The sequence below is a fragment of the Lutzomyia longipalpis genome, chromosome 2, assembly GCF_024334085.1.
Source record: "Lutzomyia longipalpis isolate SR_M1_2022 chromosome 2, ASM2433408v1".
Classification (NCBI taxonomy): Eukaryota; Metazoa; Arthropoda; class Insecta; order Diptera; family Psychodidae; genus Lutzomyia; species Lutzomyia longipalpis.
In genome coordinates, this window is record NC_074708.1 from 28,801,441 (window position 1) to 28,821,716 (window position 20,276).

At 35.1% G+C, this 20,276-nt stretch overlaps 3 protein-coding genes across 3 annotated transcripts in view; 2 read left to right on the plus strand and 1 right to left on the minus strand.

Annotated features, from left to right (window-relative positions):
* The window catches only part of LOC129791241 (fatty acid synthase-like), a 1,176,504-nt gene that overhangs the window by 934,992 nt on the left and 221,236 nt on the right, over positions 1–20,276 (minus strand). The gene's annotated exons all lie outside the window — the stretch shown is intronic.
* Positions 1–20,276, plus strand: part of LOC129789960 (pupal cuticle protein) — a 1,201,887-nt gene that overhangs the window by 897,680 nt on the left and 283,931 nt on the right. The gene's annotated exons all lie outside the window — the stretch shown is intronic.
* On the plus strand, positions 3,834–19,291 carry LOC129791238 (cytosolic carboxypeptidase Nna1-like). Its single transcript, XM_055829307.1, has 13 exons — positions 3,834–3,981; positions 6,503–6,681; positions 10,270–10,422; positions 12,929–13,431; positions 13,758–13,907; positions 13,995–14,256; positions 15,586–16,182; positions 16,445–16,609; positions 17,213–17,307; positions 17,433–17,568; positions 17,835–18,086; positions 18,222–18,814; positions 18,885–19,291. The coding sequence occupies exons 1-13, from the start codon at positions 3,834–3,836 to the stop codon at positions 19,252–19,254; spliced, it is 3,603 nt and encodes a 1,200-aa protein (XP_055685282.1). The 3' UTR covers positions 19,255–19,291.

The following is a 20,276-nucleotide window of genomic DNA, read 5'->3' on the forward strand; positions in this document are numbered from 1 at the left end:
ATCTGTCACCAGTCCGAAAATGAAGAAAATCTATGTCGCCGTTTAGAAGATATGGCCATTTGAATAATTCTTGCATTTGAAAAGTTCTAAGAACCATATCTCTTGAACCGCTTGTCCGATTTGACTCAACTTTGTATCAAATTAAAGGTTTTGCAATTATCTACAACTTTCTAGAACATCAGAAACCTCTAGAACCATTCCTTCAGGACGAAAAATGCGAAAAACTGTTTTGGTGAAACAAAAATCCGCCATTTTGTGTTCTGGAGGTGACCTTGAAAATTATTGAGATATATGTCAAATTATAGCTTATTTCAAGACCTTTCCAAAACTAGTCATGAAATTTCTGTAGGTGTTATAGAACAAGAGATATGACAATTTTTATGCATCAAATTGCTGAATTTCACTAAAAAATCAACTTTGCCTACTAATATTGTTCACAAATAGTATTACAACGCATAAACAAACTTCTACACGTTGTGGGACACCAACTCTTATAACTGGACGCGTTATGATTGACTTTTCTTTTGAAAAATCCATCAAATTTCCCCTCAATTTGTATCACCCTTTGTTATCCAAGAACATCGATGAGCATGAATTTCAATTTCCGCACTCAGAGAGCCACATAGCCACACTAACTCATGCACGACAGAGCATAAAGTTCCATTTCTTTTGCCTTCATTTTTTTTGCAGGAGGTATTTTCCGCAGCTGGTATTATTTTCTTTGGTGATTTGCAAAACTAACTTTGCTGTGAGCTCTCTCAACACAACAAAAAGTACCATCGCAATTTCCTCGAAAACCTAATTTAGTTCATTTTTCCAAGAACCTTTTGTTCTCTGCACAATTTGAAGAAGAAGAGCCATTTATCATGAGAAAAAAAATCGACACACTTTCTCTGTAATATTGGTTTTATTTATAGAAAAATGTTGCGAAAAAAATGTATCTCAATGTGAAATTGAGCTTTGTGGCATTAAAATAGTTTTTGTGTATGGAAATAAATATTGAGCATGTGTGTGCAAGAGTTCGTTGACGGCAAAAAAGCCCGTTTTAACCCTTTTCACTCTCCACCCCCGCGCGACGGTGTGAAAAGTGTTGAGGCGCAGAAGGTAGACAAAAGCTCTGTGCCATGGTGGTGGCTGTTTCTAGCGAAAACCTACACAGATGTTGCGGGGGCCATATACACCAAGAATAAATATTCGTTTGTTGCTATAACACAATGTCTTGCCCAAGATTGTATTTTCCATCATCATTCACGTGCTTTTTGCGGTATCTATGGCTGTGTGCTTGCCACGGCGCTTGGTTGTAGAACTTTTGTGTATATATATTGTTGGATGAATAAACAAAAAGAAAAGCCTGGAGTTGAAGCTTTTTCGCTTTGCGGGCGAAGAGATACCGGGTTATGAAAATACAATTTCATTTTCAGTACAACGCGAATGTTCATCGCAAAGAGACAGTCAAAAATTACCCCTAAAACAGTAAAATATTTTACACACATTTCGCCATGAAGATTTAGTTGTAAAATCTAGATAAAATAATTTAGTTTTGCCCTGAGAGAGAAAATGTCAAGAAAATATAAATTACCAACAAGTTATGATCTAAGCTCCCCACAAGAAAGTTATTAACTTATCTCAACTATAAAATAAGGTGCTGAACTTTTGCCAAATTGATCAAACTCCCTTCTTTGAAAATTAATGAAGAAAGTTTGAAATATTGTTGCAAATAATTGTGCACTCAAGAGGAAATATAATTTCCTCAACACCTCCGCATGAGAAGATTATGTTGAGCAATTAGGAAAGGATTTTTGGCAGCCATGGACGCACCTCTTGAAGAAAACTACAACGGTGGTAAGCAAAAATATGTACAAAATCAAACTCAATCACATTAAGATTGCCATAGTTTCATTATACGTACATAATCAATATTCTCTTTTGTATTAATTCTTTACAATAAATCTCATCACGACCTTGACCTACATCTCAGAAGGATTTCTTTCTTTTCTTCTTCCAAGACACCGCACACGATTTCTTTCAATTCAAATTTCTATATTTATATTGAACAAACAATGACCCAATAGCTAATATATTAGGTAAAGCTTTTTTTTCCTCCTTCATTTTCCAACTTTACATCTAATAATATTTTTAGTTCATTGCCTGGTAATTCGCCTGCAATTTTCAACAATCAATTTTTAGACTGCAAATTGGCATGTTATGCATACGAAAGTTGAATTTAGAAAATCAGCATTTTGCATTTCGACGGAGCTTTTGTGATTTTTCTTATTTATAAAATATATATGAGTTTGTCGGGAAAATTTATGGCCTTACGGATTCTACTAAAAACATCCATAAATATTCAATGAGATTGATCTTGATAATATATCGTGGAGTGTTCATAAAGTTTCCCAAAGAATTTGTTCTCATATATCACATTGAAGAAAATTTATTTTATCTTTTAAAAGCTTTAAACTTCTTTTTAAAGAAATAATTTATTTTATTCTAAGCTTGTGGTAGGCGGAGAGCTATTCTCACAAAAAAATCTTTTATTATTTACTCTAAAAGATATAAAATCAAACTCTTTATTCTGAGTATGTATCTTGCTAAATTATTTAATAAGATTTCAACTGTTTAAAGAAAGTTGGAACATTCTTGTTCCACGAAGCTTTTTACCTTAAAAATCAACTAATTTATCATAACTAATATTTTTATATTCGGCTACAATTACTGCAGGAATATGTCTAAATAGTCCCGAAACTGTTTTCGATTGAAAATAATATCCAAGGACTCTTAGAATCAGGGGAAACGAAAAAAATCAATGAGGAGCTCTAAAAGCTCTAAAAAAAATTCAAAAAATATATTTTTTTTTTTCAATTTACTTCACTAGATAAATTCCAGTTCTCTAAGGACTGAATAAAAGAAAAGAAAATAAGTTTCAACTTCATCTTCAAATATTATTATTTAATGGTAAACATTTTCATGGGTCTTTTGAGCAAATATTGAATTATTTCTTCATTGTCCTTTGCGTGGGAAAATTCTCTGTCGATGACAAGGACAAAAGTTCTCAGAATAAAGAATAAAGTCTCAAGATTCTTTTTTCTTGCATTCAAAATTAAATGCAATAAATCCTTCGGCTAAAAATATCCAACACAAAAAGAATTCTTCATATATAATTCCACATAGCCCACAAAAAAGCCCCAAAAATAAATCTCTTTGATTTCTACGCTTTGATCGAGTAAAAAAAAAACATTTTGTTCCAATAATTCAATCCATCGAGCTTTTATTTCCACTCATCCGAAAAAAAAATAATTTTGCAGTATTTCAGCGGCGGGGTTGGAAAGGAACAAAAAAGTAACAAAAGGATTGACGCGATGTTTGTAGCCACGACAACGCCAAACAGTTTATCTATTCAAATTGCAATTTGTCTGTGAGTTCTTCGACATATTTCTGTGGTGTGTAGAAAAAAGGATTTTTCGGGGTGCGCAGGAAAATCCCATCCGCGGTGTACTCCATTTTTGCCCCAAAAACCCGCAATTTAAAGTGAGAATTTTTGCACCTTTCAAAACCTCACGAGTGCAAATTCACGCGAAATAATTTTCCTTTCATTCTCCCACAAAGTTCTGTGACATGCGGGAGAGCCTATCTTTACGCTGTGGTGGTTGAAGCTTATGAAGATTGGCATGGTCGTAGTTAAAGGAAAAAAACTCTCGGTACAAAACTAAAATTTAAGTATGAAGAGCTTTTTACTCCGGAAAGTCAAGTGAAAAGTCTTGCAAATGAAAGTACTTTGGAAATTATGTACAACGTTATATATAAGTGAGCTTTCTGTGAGTGAGAAGAAGTGAATGAAATCATGTTTGGAGGAAGCGGCTTTAGTTGGAACTTTTCGACCGGCAATCGTGTCAGATTCCTTCAAGCTCAGCTCTTTCCCGTCTGCACATTCACGGCACAAGGTGAAGAAATTCTCCGTACAACAAGATGCCCCAGACACGCGTTAGTTACTATCGCGTTGTTGATTAGAAAAAGCTTCACATAAGTTAATTTATGAAAATCATAAACTACTCGAAAACTAAAAGAGATATTAATCTCACCAACACTTTGGTAATTTCCCTCAATCTTCAGAAGTTTTCATAATAAATTTCAAAACCCAAAAATCTCACTCACCTAACAAACGAAAAGTTATTGTGGGAAAATATAATTGCAGTTTGTCAAGTGAAATTCAAATTAGGACGCGTGCCAAGTTATTTATAAAAATAAAATCCTGAATAATTTATAATTGTAAATGATGTAAGATGTAATGATAGATAGATGACACAAATCCAATTTAATTTATAAACTCCTCCTTTCATATGGGAGATAAAATTTATTTGCGTTGGAAGTGTTGAGTTTCGCCAATCAATTTGTCAATTAATTGTATCCCACAAATGTTTTGAGAATATTTCAGGTTAAAAATTGACTTTAAACGGCACGTCAACTATGTTGTTTTAAACATCTGCCAACAAACACTGTCGTTTATGTGGTAATAAATAAATAACTCACTATGTACTTTATATGCAGAAAAGCTCATTTTTAGATCTTTTACAGTTTAATAAAAATCTTTTAAGGTTAAAATGCAAGAAAATTTTAATTCAAATCGAAAAAATGGAAAAATTAAAAGAGTTTAAATTTCCCACAAGATGTCCCCACATTGCAACAAAAGCCATCTAGCGGAGAAATTAAAATTCCCAAATTAAAAGCCAGGGAGTGATAAAACACAACTAAATTGCCAAACTATAACGCATTAATATGACACCCACATGAATCCCATTTACAGTGAGCTTGATTTACTCCCACAACAACAACTTGAATTTTCAGCATAATCTGCCATCAATCACACGCGTGAGTGCACTCACAAATCCCAAGACATTTCGACGGAGTCTTTGAACTGTGAATAGGCTTTAAATATTGATGGGAAGTGTTTGGCATGAGGAGTGAGAGAGAGTATATGAGATTATGATCATGTGCGTTTTGCACCCAACACGCTATCGCGCCCTCGCATATAAACAGTTGAGTTTGGCTTTTGTACAAACCGAAATTCAAATGTGGCGAAAATCCAATCGACAAGAGACGATCATGGGAAAACAGAATTTTCACCCACAAAAGAGAGGATTCTCACTCTGCGTTCTTCTCTCGAACACACTTTTCCTCAGTCTACACTTTCCACTCGTCCTATTAGCACGTCCCTCGTGCTGTCGGGAAAATTTATTGCTTCGGCATTTTCTACTTTTGTGTGTGAAAAATAAACCTTCGCTCTGTAAGCTCGGGCAGAAAAAAAATTCAAAAGAAAATTAATTTTCATCCAGGACAGTGCTAAAGGAAGAAAAAGCAATTTTAAAGAAAAAAAATCATCTCTATATTTCTTGTGCAATTTAATCTCTTACTGCAATATTTTATACTTAAAAAAAATCCCGTGGAAAATAAACAGAGAGAATTTTGAAGAAAAGTAAATATAGAAGTGTTTTTGAGGGCACTTAATACCAATTTGGTAAGGATGGTGTGAATAACTCTTTAATTCAACACACATTTTCTCCCATTTTGCATGCATTTACCTCACCCACTCCCAGTAATTGCATTTTACTGTGTCATATGCACAATTTTAATTCCCAATTGAGATTCCAAGCTGGAAAATTCTACTTTCCCTCCTCCTTTTGCAAAACTCATTGAATTTCCCAACATATTTAGAGGAAAAGCCAAAAGCAAAATTGCAAACAAAAGGATCTAAAATTAAATTCACATCTCATTGAGAGGCGAAGTTATATATATTTTTGAATATGTATAGTGTGGGAAAATGCAAAAAGAAAGTGAATTTCGAAACTTCTCCCACATTTTCTCACACCCGTGCGCGTTGTTGTGGCTTTATTGTTTGAAAATCAACGAGAAGATTCTTATTGAGAAATTTTCGACCTGAATTCAAGAACAAGGATTTTGTGATTTTATCTGTGTTGCGAAGTTTTTTGCAGAATTCTTCATTTAAAAATATTTCTTGAGTTTGAAAATAGTTTAAGAAGTTTTAGAAGAGAATCTTTGGCGTGAGAATTCGAACTTTAAGGCGCCAAATTCAGGGTTCAAGGACAGAATTTTTGCTAAAAGTTATTTCTTTTTTTGGGGAAAAGCAAATTTTTGGATTTCTGTAAAAAATCTAATTTGATCAAATATTCTCATTTACCAGAAGCTTTTAGAATTAAAAGCTCGTAAAGCTTATTTTATGGATTTTATAGCTCAAATTAAAGTAAAACTTTCATAATATCGTCAAAATGTTTAATGAAATGTCTAGATTCCTTTTTAATTCATACTAAATGTTTTTTTTAACATTCCAGCAGTAAAAATAAACAATTTCCCAGAACTTTGAAAGAACTTTCCAATGCACTAAAAAGCTACTTTGAAAATTTATTTAAACATCTTCTCCATCCCAATTCTTTGATCTTCCTTCTCCATCTATTAGAGTTTATTTGATGGATCCAATTTCAATTTCCAGGTTTTCTCGGTAGTTTTCTCTCAAACAGCCTCAAAACCAATCAGCTGGAGGTGAATACGGATGCAAAGACCCTCCGTCCGATTGCTCGCCTCAAGGAACCCCGTGATTTATTTGCATTGCCGAAAGAAAGAGACTATGACTGCCCCCAGCAAGCGGCACGTTGGCCGATCGAGTGTCAGGTGAGTGTTCCACATCAATAAATATTTCATCTACCAAGCAAAAACTTCCTCCCTCGCAGATTTTTTTTTCAACGAAAACTTCTCTAATATTTGAAATGAAAGTCAAAACAAACACTGAAAATTCTCAGGAAAAATCTATCATCATATGGTGGGAATCACTGAACTGATGAGAAGGAGCCAACACAAAGGCCTCATTTTGAGCTTTTCTTCTTTCATTTCTTCTTTCTTTCTTTTCTTTTTTTTTCAAAATAAGAATAGAAAATTAATTATTGCTCCAAAATAGCCCCAGAGAGGATCACAAATTCAATGTGACACCACTAAATGGGATTTTCTTCTTCACGCCCATTTCACTATTGCCACACTAAAAAGAACATAGCACAGCATTTTTGCTGCCAAAAATAAAAATATTTCCTCAATCTCCAAGAGATTTTTTATGCTTCTCCCAGCTAAAGCACATTCATGTACCGCAGGATAGCGACATAATAAAGAATTAGAGTTGTTTCTTTTATCACTGAATGTGGGTGGCATACAATTCGCGTCATTTTGGCGTATTAAAGTCTCACTCCTCCTGCTGCTGATGTGCACCATTTGCGTTTGTATCCAATTTTATCACCAATAACCTTCTTCGCCATTTGAATTAAATATTACGATGATGTTTATATGTACATTTATTTAACTCTTCGCATACAGGACACATCTTAATTCTCCCTCCCGCCTCCTTCCATGTTACATTTATTTTAACCCCTGGTGTCACTCACATCGAGGTTAAATATGCATGCAATTAATCAAAAACTCACATACACACTATTTTTAATACAACCATAAAGGCTGAGTGAGATGAAAGTGGAAAGTCTTCCGGGAAAATGCTTTGGTTAGTCTGATATAAATTTAACAGTACATACACACTGGACAGCTTTATTTCAACACCACCCGAAATTAGTTTCTAAATGCTTTTGAAACTCTCTGAAACGTTAAAGTTTTGTCCAATATTTAAACTTTCCTTAATTATTCCACAGAGAGTGGAGAATTTTGTGCTTAAAATTGAGGGAATAAATGAATTCTGATTAAAGAATATTTTTTTAAAGAAAGTTTTAATCTCATTCTTGATCTCTGAAGCTTGTAATTTTTAATAAAGTTACCTACCCCTAAAACACAGTCTGTAAAAGGGTGAAATAAATTATTATTATTAAAGTTACCTACAGTACTGTAAAAAGCTTATGAGGAGCTTTAAACTTTAAGCTTTATTGAACGCTGAGAGAAAATATGTAGAAAAGAATTCTTCTGACTCGGGAAACTTTCCCAAAAGCTTTGAATTTCAACAAACCACATACATAGCAAATATAAAATCTAAAATTATTTATTAATTTCAACAGATACACAGCAACCTCCCCAGCCCCCAAATGTAGGTATAATGTGGAGCAAATTCAATTAAAATCAGAATAAATAAGTATTGGTTTGTAATTGCTTTGTACAAATCAATCCCAGAGCGCATTCTAGTGGAAAACTCCAGTGTGTGGCACAATTTGTTAGAAATTGAGCCATTCAGCGTGCAAATTCAATATATCGGAAAAGTTTTCTGCAAACAATTTGTGGAGTAAACATACGGGTTCAGCTGCTTTTCACAAAATTTTAATGAAATTTCTCCACATATAAAATGAAAACTCCCATGAGAACCATGAGAATGTTCTTTATACTTGATTAAATTGAAAATCCCCTCATCCACCCCATATAGTTGAGGAATTTACTCACAAAATTCCATCAATGTCTCATTCTGTGAAAACTTGAAGAATTTTTAACGAAAAATCCATCATAAAAATTAAATTCCCTTTGATGCCAAGAAAAGTGCTTCTGTCGGAAGTATTTTGTCTTTTCTTTTGCAAAAAGCTACGCCATGGGGAATTAAATAGAAGCTCTAAATTTTAAATATTCATCAGTTTAAAAAGAAGGCAGACGACGGTGTGTCTTCTATAGAAAAGCTCTGGTGCTCATAAAAGATAGAGGCCACATAGTCAGGAAGTCAAAATAAAAGGAAAAAAGATGGGTGGGTGGGAATGGAAAATGTGAAGCACAAAAGAAAGTCAGTGTACATTGAAAAGTAATAGAAAATTTAGTATGAAAAATTATTTATTGCCAGTGTGCGTGCTTAATCTTCATTGGTTTATCGAACTTGTCTATACAGACAGTCATCCATACTCCCCCAACCCCCTTTTAGCATAATCCATATAACCGATGGGTTTTCCCACATTTAAATACATAGGGTGGTTTTTTTCTTCACCCAAAGAGCATAACACATATTTTTTAAATGGAAAAAACCCCAATAAAATGTAAAATGACAGAAAATATCGTTTTTTTTTGCCTGATACATCTGTCCCTGTTTGGTGAATTGAAATTTGTACATAGGTATCTGAAATATCGGAATTTTTACCTACAATTCAACAACCTCGCGCCATGCCATCACTCATGAGCAAATAGAGAGGCAGCAAAAAAACCAACACAGAGAGAGAATGAGCCCAACTATCGGAACTCAAATTGTAAATAGTCTCTTCCCTTTGATAGATTTTCATCAAAACAGACAATGGGCTAAATTTGTGGAACATTTTATAAAAGTTTTCCACTTTTGGAAATTTTATCGGTGCAGAAATAAAGATTTTTAGTCAGGAATTTCTAGAAATTTGATGTCCACACCTAGATTTTGGGATATAGAAGTCAGAGCTTGACAGAATCTTTTTGATTTAATCTTGTTTTGATTAATAAATTTGGGAATTTCATCAGTTTTAAAGCTCTAGAGATCAGGCACTTGAAACTCAAGAAGGATGTCTAGATTTTGATGTCCACCCCCTAGATTTCTGACTACAAAGCACGAAATCTTCTAGAATTGTAGTTTTATTTTTTCTGATTAGAAAAATTAAGAATTATGTTGATTTTAAAGCTCTGTGAGAGCTTTCGATTTAACAATGAATAAAATTCAAATCAGATTTTAGTGTTGCATAAATTTTGCCCAGGTTTTGTCATTGATGTGAGGGGTTCATCGAGAGTTCGACAATTTCTGTACGGTCGTTACCTAGGCGAGCGTTCCAATACATAGCGTAAACACCTACATATAGCTAAATACACAAACCCCCCACCCCCTCATCATATACAAAGTTATTTAATGCCTACACACAAATTTTATATCAGGCACTTGTACATAAATCACGATTCAGTCTATCAAGATTACTCAACGGTGTCGTACACGCGGTATTATCAGCACACGTATAGAGGAGACGATCAGCTGCTTTTCCCACCAATAGAGCTTTTAAAAATAGCCCCCGAAACACCATGTCAATTGTCATAATTGCTCGGAAGGAAATTTAGTTTCTACTGTCTCACCAAACACACCACGTTGATTGGGAGAGCATTAAATTAATCAAACGTTACGTGGGGACAAAATTAATGTGTTCAGTGTACGGTGCAAATAATGAGTGTAACGAATTTCATAGTCACCATTCCAAAAGTCTCTCACAGAAATCCAATAAAATGCTTTTGAATGAAACGGAAAAATAGGCGGAAATGTGTGACAAAAATCTCCCTTTATCGTCAAATTTTCAGGTATTGGAAGAACGAATTTATCACATAGAATATGTGCCAGATGCTCCTGAACCGTACTACCAACCCACGGGGAAGGAGCTACAACCACGACCAGTGGGGGAGGAGAATGGAATAGTCATTTATAATTACAATCCTGTCAGTGCAGTTAATTATGTAAGTATAACCTTCACTCAAACACAATTTTCTCACACAGGAACTTCCTGATGCAAAATTTATAAAAGCTTTTGGATGCAGCTTTTTTGGCTTAACCCCCACAAAGTGTCCAAATGTTGGCTTTATTGAATCAAAATATCTCCTCAATCTTCTAATCTACCAATATTGCTATTAATGCCAAAAAAATTAATAAACTCATTTCAGTGAGTAATTATTCTTTGAGCGTATAGAATGATAAAATTTGCATTAAAATACATATTTGGCAAATGTTCCTTTTTACATTACTCTATGTTTTTTTTTCACATGAGGGATATTAACATAAATCCAACAGCTAAGATTCATTTGTTAAGCATGCATACTAAAGATGTTCGAGTCAATTAAAGTGATTACACAGCAAGAGGGAGCAATTTATCAGTGTTGATGGGACAAATTTACGATAATAACAGCGCAAGATATTTCGCTCCTTTTGCTCACAGAATGTTTAATAAAGATGGAATAAAGATAAAATGAGAATGTTATGGTTTATTTTAAGAGCTACATGCGCTCTTGCAAACTATGTTGCAAAACGATGAATTTATAAATATGTTAATGTTGTTGAAACTTTAAGAGGAATATTAAATTTGACAATTTATCACCCAAATCTTGCTTTTCCTATTAAAATTATATTTATTTTAAGTTACTTTTTGAGAGGATTTTTCAGGCAAATAAAAAACACCCTCAAATAAATTTTATCATTGCTCTCAAATTGGATAAAGATAAATAAATTTATGTGTTTAAATCTATTTTAAAATCGCAAAACAATGAAATGTTAATAAAGATATTGGAAGCTTATTTTAAAATTAAATATTTTTCGATTTGTTGACATTTCTATCTCTATACTCTCCCGTTTTGCTCATGACTTAATAAAATTCATAAAATAAACATAAACACTGAAATGGGTTTATTGGAAAAATAAATAATAATCTGATTTTCCGATTAAGTTAAGCGGAAATAAAATTATTAATTTACTGCAGATTTTGTGCCGTCATCATCATTTGTGCCGTACTTTCCCTCCTCTTGCAGGTTGTTGTTTGATTTTTAGCTTCTGCACTTTATTAAACAAAAAATAGTGTGGCGAAAAATGCATTTAATTCTTTTTTTTAACAACTTCCGCCAACAAACTCTTGCATTCATTTGCCCCAAGCAAATAAACAAACAATTAAAAGTTTAATTGCTTTGGCATTCAAACGGGGGAGGGTATGACTCGTAAAAATAAAATTTTCCCTTGCATATAGATAATTTTTTGATGGCTGTAAATTTTCCTTCTTGTGCATATTACCAATTTTTGTGCATGTCACAAGATAAATGCGAGGGAAACATGAACTGCATAATATAGGGAACTATGTATGCTTGATGGTGTATTTCATTGTCAAGTGTGTGAAAATTCATTGTCAGCCAGTTTGTATTTATGAGAAGTCTCTGCAAACATTTGCCAATCTGCATTTGCCAAACGCATTGATTTGAAGCTTTCTTCTCCCATCTCCCCGAAAGTGATTTGTGTGTTGGGTTAATTTGTGTGATTTTAATTTGTAAATATAAAGCGTGTTTTATAATTAGAACTGGGTTTGTTTTATAGTTAGAGCATCAATGCAAAGAAAATTATACCCAACTGTTTTGTAAATATCCTCCCTTTTGGCATTGAACTCGTTGGGTGTACATTCAATAGGGTGTCTCATGAGAAGTGATAATATTAATTTTAATTGATTTTTGTTGTTGATGAATCTACTTGTTTCTAAAATTCAAATAAATTATTTAAAGGATCAGTTTAAACATCAAATTCTACTTTTATGAACATTTTTATGCAATAAAGCATATGCACATGCAGCATATGTTCATAAAGCATACGTTTTTGATCCTTGTTTAATAATGCATTAAATTAATTTTAATTTAATTTTTATTACGGGTTCCATCCGTTTAGATGATTTCCCCGGTGTAATGCATTAAAGAGATAAAAGAATTACAATATTTTGTTAGAAATTATCATTTTTTATAACTATTAAGTTTATTCAAATTTTAGTCAATTTTGAATTAAAAAAATAAAAAATGGTTTGTATTTTCGTTAAATTGTCAAAAATTAATTAGAATTTAGTATTTTTGCTTTTGAAAAATATTATTGGTCTTTAAAGAAATTATTTGAAGCCTTCTTTTAATTTTATTCCGAGAACTTATGAAAGGAATAAACGAATTTGAAAAAAAAAAATCATTAAAAAATCCAACAAAAATTATTTATTAAAAATATGTTTTTTCATCTTCAAAATCACTGATTTTCCTTTCAATAAAATCTAAATAAATAAAAATCAGAAAAAATGGATTGTGCCCTTCAAGTGTGACACCCTTTATTTTTAGGGCAGAAGAAAGCATAAAAATTTCATATAAATTTCTTCCTTCTCTCTCTCCCACTGACCTACAAATAACAATCAATCAATCAATACAATTCAAATAAAAAAAAATCCCGCGGCTATTGTAGACAAATAGAGACAGTGATTCAGATTCTGACGACGATGATAGTTCAGCGACCGAGATTAATTACCCCCCAACTCAACAGTCTGGTGATAAAGTGAGAAAAACCCCGGATACAGATGCAACAGATTCCGATGAGAGTGGAGATGGGAATGATGATGATGATGATTGTGACGACACAAATATCAAATGCAAGAGCTTAAAATTAGATGCACAAATTCAAAAAAAATCAACCGCCAAATGTTGCAATGATGAATTTACAAGCAATCTTCCGCAGTTCAGTCGCTCCAGCGTGGGTGGATCGAAATATTTACTCAATGCACACCCAAATCCACCCGAAATTGAGGATTTAGTATTCGAATCCCGCTTCGAATCGGGGAATTTAGCAAAGGCTGTGAAAATAACATCAGGGTACTATGAGCTCTACCTAAGGCCAGACATGTATACCAATCGCCATACACAATGGTTCTACTTTCGCGTTATGAATACACGCAAAAAAATAAATTACAGGTATGTTGGAATTTTCAGTTAATTATAGAGCATTATCGTTTTAAGGGACCTCTAATTTATTATGCAAAATTGTACTTTAAAATTGCATACATTTAGGCGCAATTTGATAGTAAAATCTATGAACTAATTAAGTGGACAAACATTTAATCAACATTTAAAATGAGTTAATTTCGTTAATTTACATTCAAAATTTAATTTAATTTCCCAATTTATTTTGGTTAAAAATTTAAATATTAAATAGAAAATATCTGGGTCGCCTAAAAGTGTCGCAGCAATAAAATAAAATTTTCAAAACTCATAACAGATGCGATTTTTCCCACATTCAGGTTCTCCATTGTAAATTTAGTCAAATCAGACAGCCTCTACAATGAAGGAATGCGCCCCCTCATGTACTCAACCATTGAGGCCAATACATCTCTCATCGGTTGGAGGAGATGCGGAGAAAATATAACATACTTTCGCAATGATGACACATTGTAAGTTCCCCTCCCCAAAAAACTGAATTCATAAATTTCAGAAATTTTCTTTGCTCATTCAAATACTTTTCCATACCCGCCGTGTAGTCCCCTAAATGATGACGACGATGAGAATGGCTCCTACACCCTAACATTTAACATTGAATTTCAACATGACAACGACACCGTGTACTTTGCCCACAGCTACCCCTACACCTACAGTGATCTCCAAGACTACCTAATGGCCATCCAGCGTCATCCCGTCAAGTCAAAGTACTGCAAACTCCGACTCCTCTGCCGATCATTAGCTGGAAACAATATTTACTATCTCACCGTCACAGCTCCCCAAACGGAAGAGGAGGCAGTTAAAGTGAGTCTCTGAATGATTTATACAAACAACTGAGCCCACTCCCCACACCCCCAATATTCCTTCCAATACGAAGAAGTTAAAGTCCTGGGAAATTCCTCACGCTTGACAATATTTATTGCACACGTAGAGACTCAGAAGTTCATGCTCTGATGAATATTTATTGTATGCCTGGAGGAATTCCCACAAGAGGGACTTTGTTCCCCCTCCCCCAACCCCCGCAATGCTGCAGGTCAGCCAATGCAGATAAAATTGAGTAGGAGATTCCTGGCTTTTCTGCCAAAATTGCAAAAATAGATTTATAACTTGCACAGTCATTTTACTTAGAGATAGATATAATATTGAGAGAATTTCCATATGTTCGTGAACTCTCAAATAAATTCCAAACCACAAATTTTCAAATTGAAATTCTCATTCATAAAATCCGCTTCAATTGAATTTTTTCTTTGTGAATTTCTTTTAAATCAGTTCAAAAGTTTCTTAAGGAAAAAGTTTTCAAATGAAACTTGCATTTCAAACGAAGAATTTTATCCTCAAACTCATCGAATTCCTTTTAATGATTAATCCAACATAATGTATTGGTAAATAGGTATTTATGTCAGAGCATTATTACTTATTCAACAAAACAACCCCCTATAAACAACTATGGATATTTATTATGAATTCCGTGGGAGGTATTATATAATATTAAACGCTTCGTGAAAAGCTATAACAGAAAATTTTTTTTTTTTTTTTTTTTTTTTTTTTTCACAGTTTCACAACATTTATTTACATATTGTCATCATTCTTATATGAGACATTCAATAAATTTTTCACAAAGAGTTACAAATCACGAGGAAATAGAGATACAATAAAAAACCACAGCCATTGCTGTACATTTTTCTGGCTTCACATATCAAAATTTCAATTAACTAAATGACCACAGATAAGCGGTTAAATTTTCCAGAGAACCCCCATAACGCTGAAAGCTCATGGATTTTCCCCAAAAGCTCTTTAATCGTCACTATAGCTTTTTGAAGCTTTTTCGCTTATTAAACTTTGGGGTTTGCATAATAATTTTAGCGAGTTTGTGGGGGGAAAGGATTAAGAGAGAGTGGAAGAGTGGTGTCTCTAAAAAATCCCCAGAAGTGAAATGAAAAAGTTTCGTCAACTTTTATGCTACAACACTGTGAATATATCCATTTAGAAGGATGAAAATGAAGAGATTAAGTTTTTTCCACCAAAATTGCATACTTTTAGGCGACTTTTGGTATTATTAAATCCACAAAATTCTTTAAAGCAAAAATTAATTAGATTTCTTTTAAACTTTTTTTTTGTTTTTGGGGCTAAAAGAAGCGAGCAGTTGTGGTATCAGCTCGTGTACATCCCGGAGAAACCCCATCGTCGTGGATGATGAAGGGGTTAATGGACTTTATCACGGGTGATTCGTACGTTGCAAAGAGACTTCGTCATAAATTCATCTTCAAACTCATCCCAATGCTTAATCCCGATGGGGTAATTGTCGGCAATACACGAAGCTCCCTCACGGGTAAAGACTTAAATCGTCAGTATCGCACCGTAATACGCGAGACATATCCCTCAATCTGGTACACCAAAGCAATGATTAAAAGACTGATGGACGACTGCGGTGTCGTCATGTACTGCGACATGCACGCTCATTCACGTAAACACAATGTGTTCATCTATGGGTGCGAAAATAAGCGGCAGCCCGAGAAGAAACTTTCCGAGCAGGTGTTTCCACTCATGCTACATAAGAATGTGGCCGATAAATTTTCCTTCGAGAGCTGCAAGTTCAAGATACAGAAAAACAAGGAAGGCACCGGGAGGATTGTCGTATGGATGCTGGGTGTAACAAATAGCTATACCATTGAGGCATCATTCGGTGGGACAACGTTGGGTAGTCGCAGTGGAACACACTTCAATACCATGGTTAGTTTATACTTTAAAATCTTTTAAATTCCAGAAATAAATTTATTCTAGAAATAAATCAAAACGTCGATGAAAGAATGCAAAGAAGTCGTGTTTTAACGGAAAATTTTTGAAATTCAAAGCCATGTTTTGTCGTTATAAACGTTTGGTGGCGCTGGCGGTTTTAGACGCTACTAAGGAGTCTAAAAATCAGCCATCTTGAATATTTTCATTGCATTTTAGCTCTGATTTAAGCGTTTTATTTTGATTTTTGTCATTGCAGGACTACGAGCAACTAGGACGTGCCTTCTGTGAGACCCTCATGGACTATTACGACGAGAATCCACTTAAAGTAAATAGGCGCAAAAGAATATTATTGCGATTGAAGAAAATTAGGCGATTAGAGCGTAGATTGCGAAAGGCTAAGAAAGCACAAAAATTGGAGGAGCGCCTCCTCAAAAATGCGGAAATGCAGAAGAAACTTTAATTACTTTTTGCTATTTTGCCAATTTTTTTTTTTCTATTCGTTTTCATAATTCGTCTTATTTTTTATTTTGCAAAAACACGTCTCCTAATCCTATTTTTGCATCTTTTTTTGTGTAAAGTTCAAGATGAAGGAGAAATTTCTTAATATGAGTTTTTTTTTTGAGAGAAAGAGCGAGTTTTTGTAATTAATGTTTGCACCGTGACTTTTGTCTTCACTTTTATGCAATTTTCTTTTCTTTTTTCTTTTAAAATATGAGAAAATTTATAAGAGAAAATTCTTCTGGCACAATGTACCTGAAAAAGAAATTCATTATATTTTATTTTTTTGTTGGAACATGGAAAATTAAATTATTCTTTTCTTTTGCACGTTCTTTTCTTTTGATTCTTCTTCTCCCCCCACATCGCACCCCATCCACCGCAAGTTTTTCTTTCACCATCTTAAGGCGTTTTTGTTTACGGAGTTTGTAGTTCTCTCTTATTTTATTTTACATTCAACTTTGAGCAAAAACTAAAGAGAAGAATTCTTTGAGATATTTCCGTGATGAGAGAAAATTGAAATTAATTCCAGGAGAGACTTCGAATGAAAATCCTCAATCGTCTCTCGAAGGAAGGTTCGAGCGCTGACGAACCCCTAAACATACCTCTATCGGACTATTCGAGGTAAAAGAAAAACTCAAAACTTCCTTCAGACATAAACTTCATTTTCTCGTTGCAATTTAATGTGTCACACGGTCGTGCCTTTCATCTGATTAATGATTTGTTTTCTGCCCGTGCTGCTAACCCAGCGACGAGGGTGATACGAGCTCCGATAGTTCTGAGAATGAAGCCAACAAAAGTATTTACGAGGGACCTTGCTGCCAACCACTGAAGGTGCCACCCTCATCTCCGGTCATGCCATCGAAATTAAAGTGCAATAAGAAGGTAAATTTAATGCACATTTATGCCAACTCTGCTGTTGCGAATTTCTTGGAAAAATATCAATTTATTAGTTTTTCTTTTGGAGTGAAAAATTTTAATGAGTTTCCTCATTTTTTTTGTTTCTTCTTCTCTATCTCACTCCTTCTTACTGCAGCACTTTTCCCCACGATACTTTCCCCCACAGTCGAGCTTCTTTAGCACACACATTTTCACGGCTCGTGAATACTCACAGAGACTCTAATTTGTGCCACCCACCCCTCTTGAAACAGTTTAGAAAATCCAAGTTGAAGCGCCCCGTGACACTGAAGAAGAATCACAAATTCCCCGCGAGACCCATCATGGATATCCCAACGACGGATCCGGGGCTGGATCTGTGCTATTCCACCTCAGATGAGGACTACGAGACAGATGGGGATGTCTTTGGGCGTGTGTGCAAAGGGAAGCTGCTACGGCGGTCACCACAACTCATTGCCGACACGAGCATCCACATGCCACCGGAATTGATCATAACATCGGCCAAAGTAAGACTTGTGGTCAATTAAAATTTTTTATTTGATACTCCTTTTTTAATTAAGGAATAAAGTAGGATAATTAGAGAACTTTGTCATTGAGAAGATAAATTCGCATCTTAATGAGAGAATTCATCTTTCATGCAGAAAACCGACGATGAGCTTGGAGATAAATCGGGGAAAGTGAGTGAAGTCACGGCGCAATCAATCTCGGAATTTCCGCCAATAAACAGCAGCAAACGTGCAAAATCTTGGCACAGCTTTAATCGCTGCATGGCCACGCTGAAGATCACCACAAATCCCACCCAAGATGTGATCAGCTACGACGCCGCTGAGAGTTTGCAGTTGAAGCTGTCGCTGAAGAAGCAAATCTGGGCAGGAGCGTGGCCGGGGAAGAATGGCATTGACCGCTCAAGGCCCCTCTCGTGGGGAGTGTCGTCAATTAGTGGGAAGAAGACATTGGTGGGACATCCGCGAATGCATGATTACGACAGTGAGAGCCTCCTCACGGCATGCTCGCAGAAATTAGCTGCATGGCAGGAGAGTGAGAGGCAGAATGCTTCATCAACAATCCCAGGGGATAAGAAAACACCCCGGAAGCAGACATCAGTATCCGTGGGAGCGATTCAGGGGAAGAGTTTAGGTGAGAAAGGAACCAAAACACGAAAGAGTACAGCAGCCATCGTGACGCCTACAAAATCCCTCCCAGAGGAGCAGGGAAAAACCAAAAAGAAACCCAAGTATTTGTCTCACCACAGTTAAATCTTAAAGCTCCTCAAAATCCTAACACAGCTCATCCGTCCATTTCAGAAGTGCCCTAACGAAGATCGTCAAAGCCACGGATTTCTTCACTCACCTGGCCAAGTCGTCAAAGACCCCCAAAAGCCGCGATGTGCCAAGTTCAGCCCTGCTGGCGCCACCAACTCTCACTAGCAGTGCCTTTGTACCCAATGCCAATCACACGGGGCACAACAAACCAAAGTCCCCAAGTAAATTCCGCACAGGTGCAATTGTCGTCACAGCCGTTCAGCCCGGCAAGAAGTCCAAGAAGCTACGTCCACCGCGTCGTAGGAATCACGAAACGTCCGATAGTGATTCTGAAAATGCCAAGACATTCGTGAGGAAGGTGCGGACGAAAATCAAGCGGAAAAAGGGCAAAAGCAACAAGGAAAAACATTGAAAATTGCACCCCATCCCCCTTAATAAAGAAGTTTCTTATCAAAACAAACCTCCTACGAATTTTCTTAACGGCTTTTTCGCCCCTTTAGCGAATTGCAAATTACACGGCAACTGTGGGAAAAAATTCACTGTTTATTGGGGATTACATCAAACACCGGCACAATTAAATTTAATTGAATTTTCAGGTGGAAAATGAATTTGGAAAATTTGGAAAAAAAATCTTCACAAGAGTGGTTATTTTTTCGACATTTCGACGAAGTTTGTCAATGAAATACCGCAGCGCTGCCTGTGGAGGGAATTGAGAAAATCTTAGCAAGCTCAACCACCAACTCGTCTAAAGGGAAATTTGAAAATTATCATTTTGTAACGGATTTTTTGGCTGAAAGGTTTATTAAAAAAAGAATAAATATTTTTTTTCTCAAGAAAATGAGAAAATTTTCAAATATTTTAAAGATAAGAATACATAAATTTAAATCTTTCAAAGATTCCAAGGAAAGCTCCCTATTATAGCGGGGAAATGAAGGAAAATCATAAAAGCAGATTAATAATTTTATTGCTCTAACTTTGCAAGTAATAAATCATAAAACGACATAGAGAGCACATAAATTTCCCAACATATGATGCAGAAATCCTTATTCAAAATCTCCAAAACATATTGAGCTATTTAACCTGCTGGCCGCCAAGACCTTGGAGCTTCCTTAGAGCGCCAAGGTGGGGTCGTTGAACGACCCCAAGAAGGAAGTCGATTTTCTCATAAACTATAAAACCGGGAACTGTCGGGTCACTACCTTTAGACTCCTTATATAGTCCTCTTGCCCCTTGCATCACAAATTCGCCACCCGGAAACACGCAGAAGAAGATATTAGGGAAAAACATTTTTCACTCCTTTTTCACACTTTCTTCGTGAGAAATTTCCCACGAAGTTGACCGCAACTGCTATTTTTTTTCACTACTTCCCCACATTCCCCTCACTTCCCGCACCGTGATAAATGGCAATATTTCTCGAATATTCTTTATTGTTTT

Bases quoted from the DNA above. Each gene is read 5' to 3' on its own strand.
- LOC129791238 (XM_055829307.1), top strand. From the start codon at position 3,834: ATGAAATCATGTTTGGAGGAAGCGGCTTTAGTTGGAACTTTTCGACCG. The intron at 3,982-6,502 runs GTTAGTTACTAT...TTCAATTTCCAG, and splicing joins ACAAGATGCCCCAGACACGC to GTTTTCTCGGTAGTTTTCTC. The intron at 13,908-13,994 runs GTAAGTTCCCCT...CCCGCCGTGTAG, and splicing joins TTTCGCAATGATGACACATT to TCCCCTAAATGATGACGACG.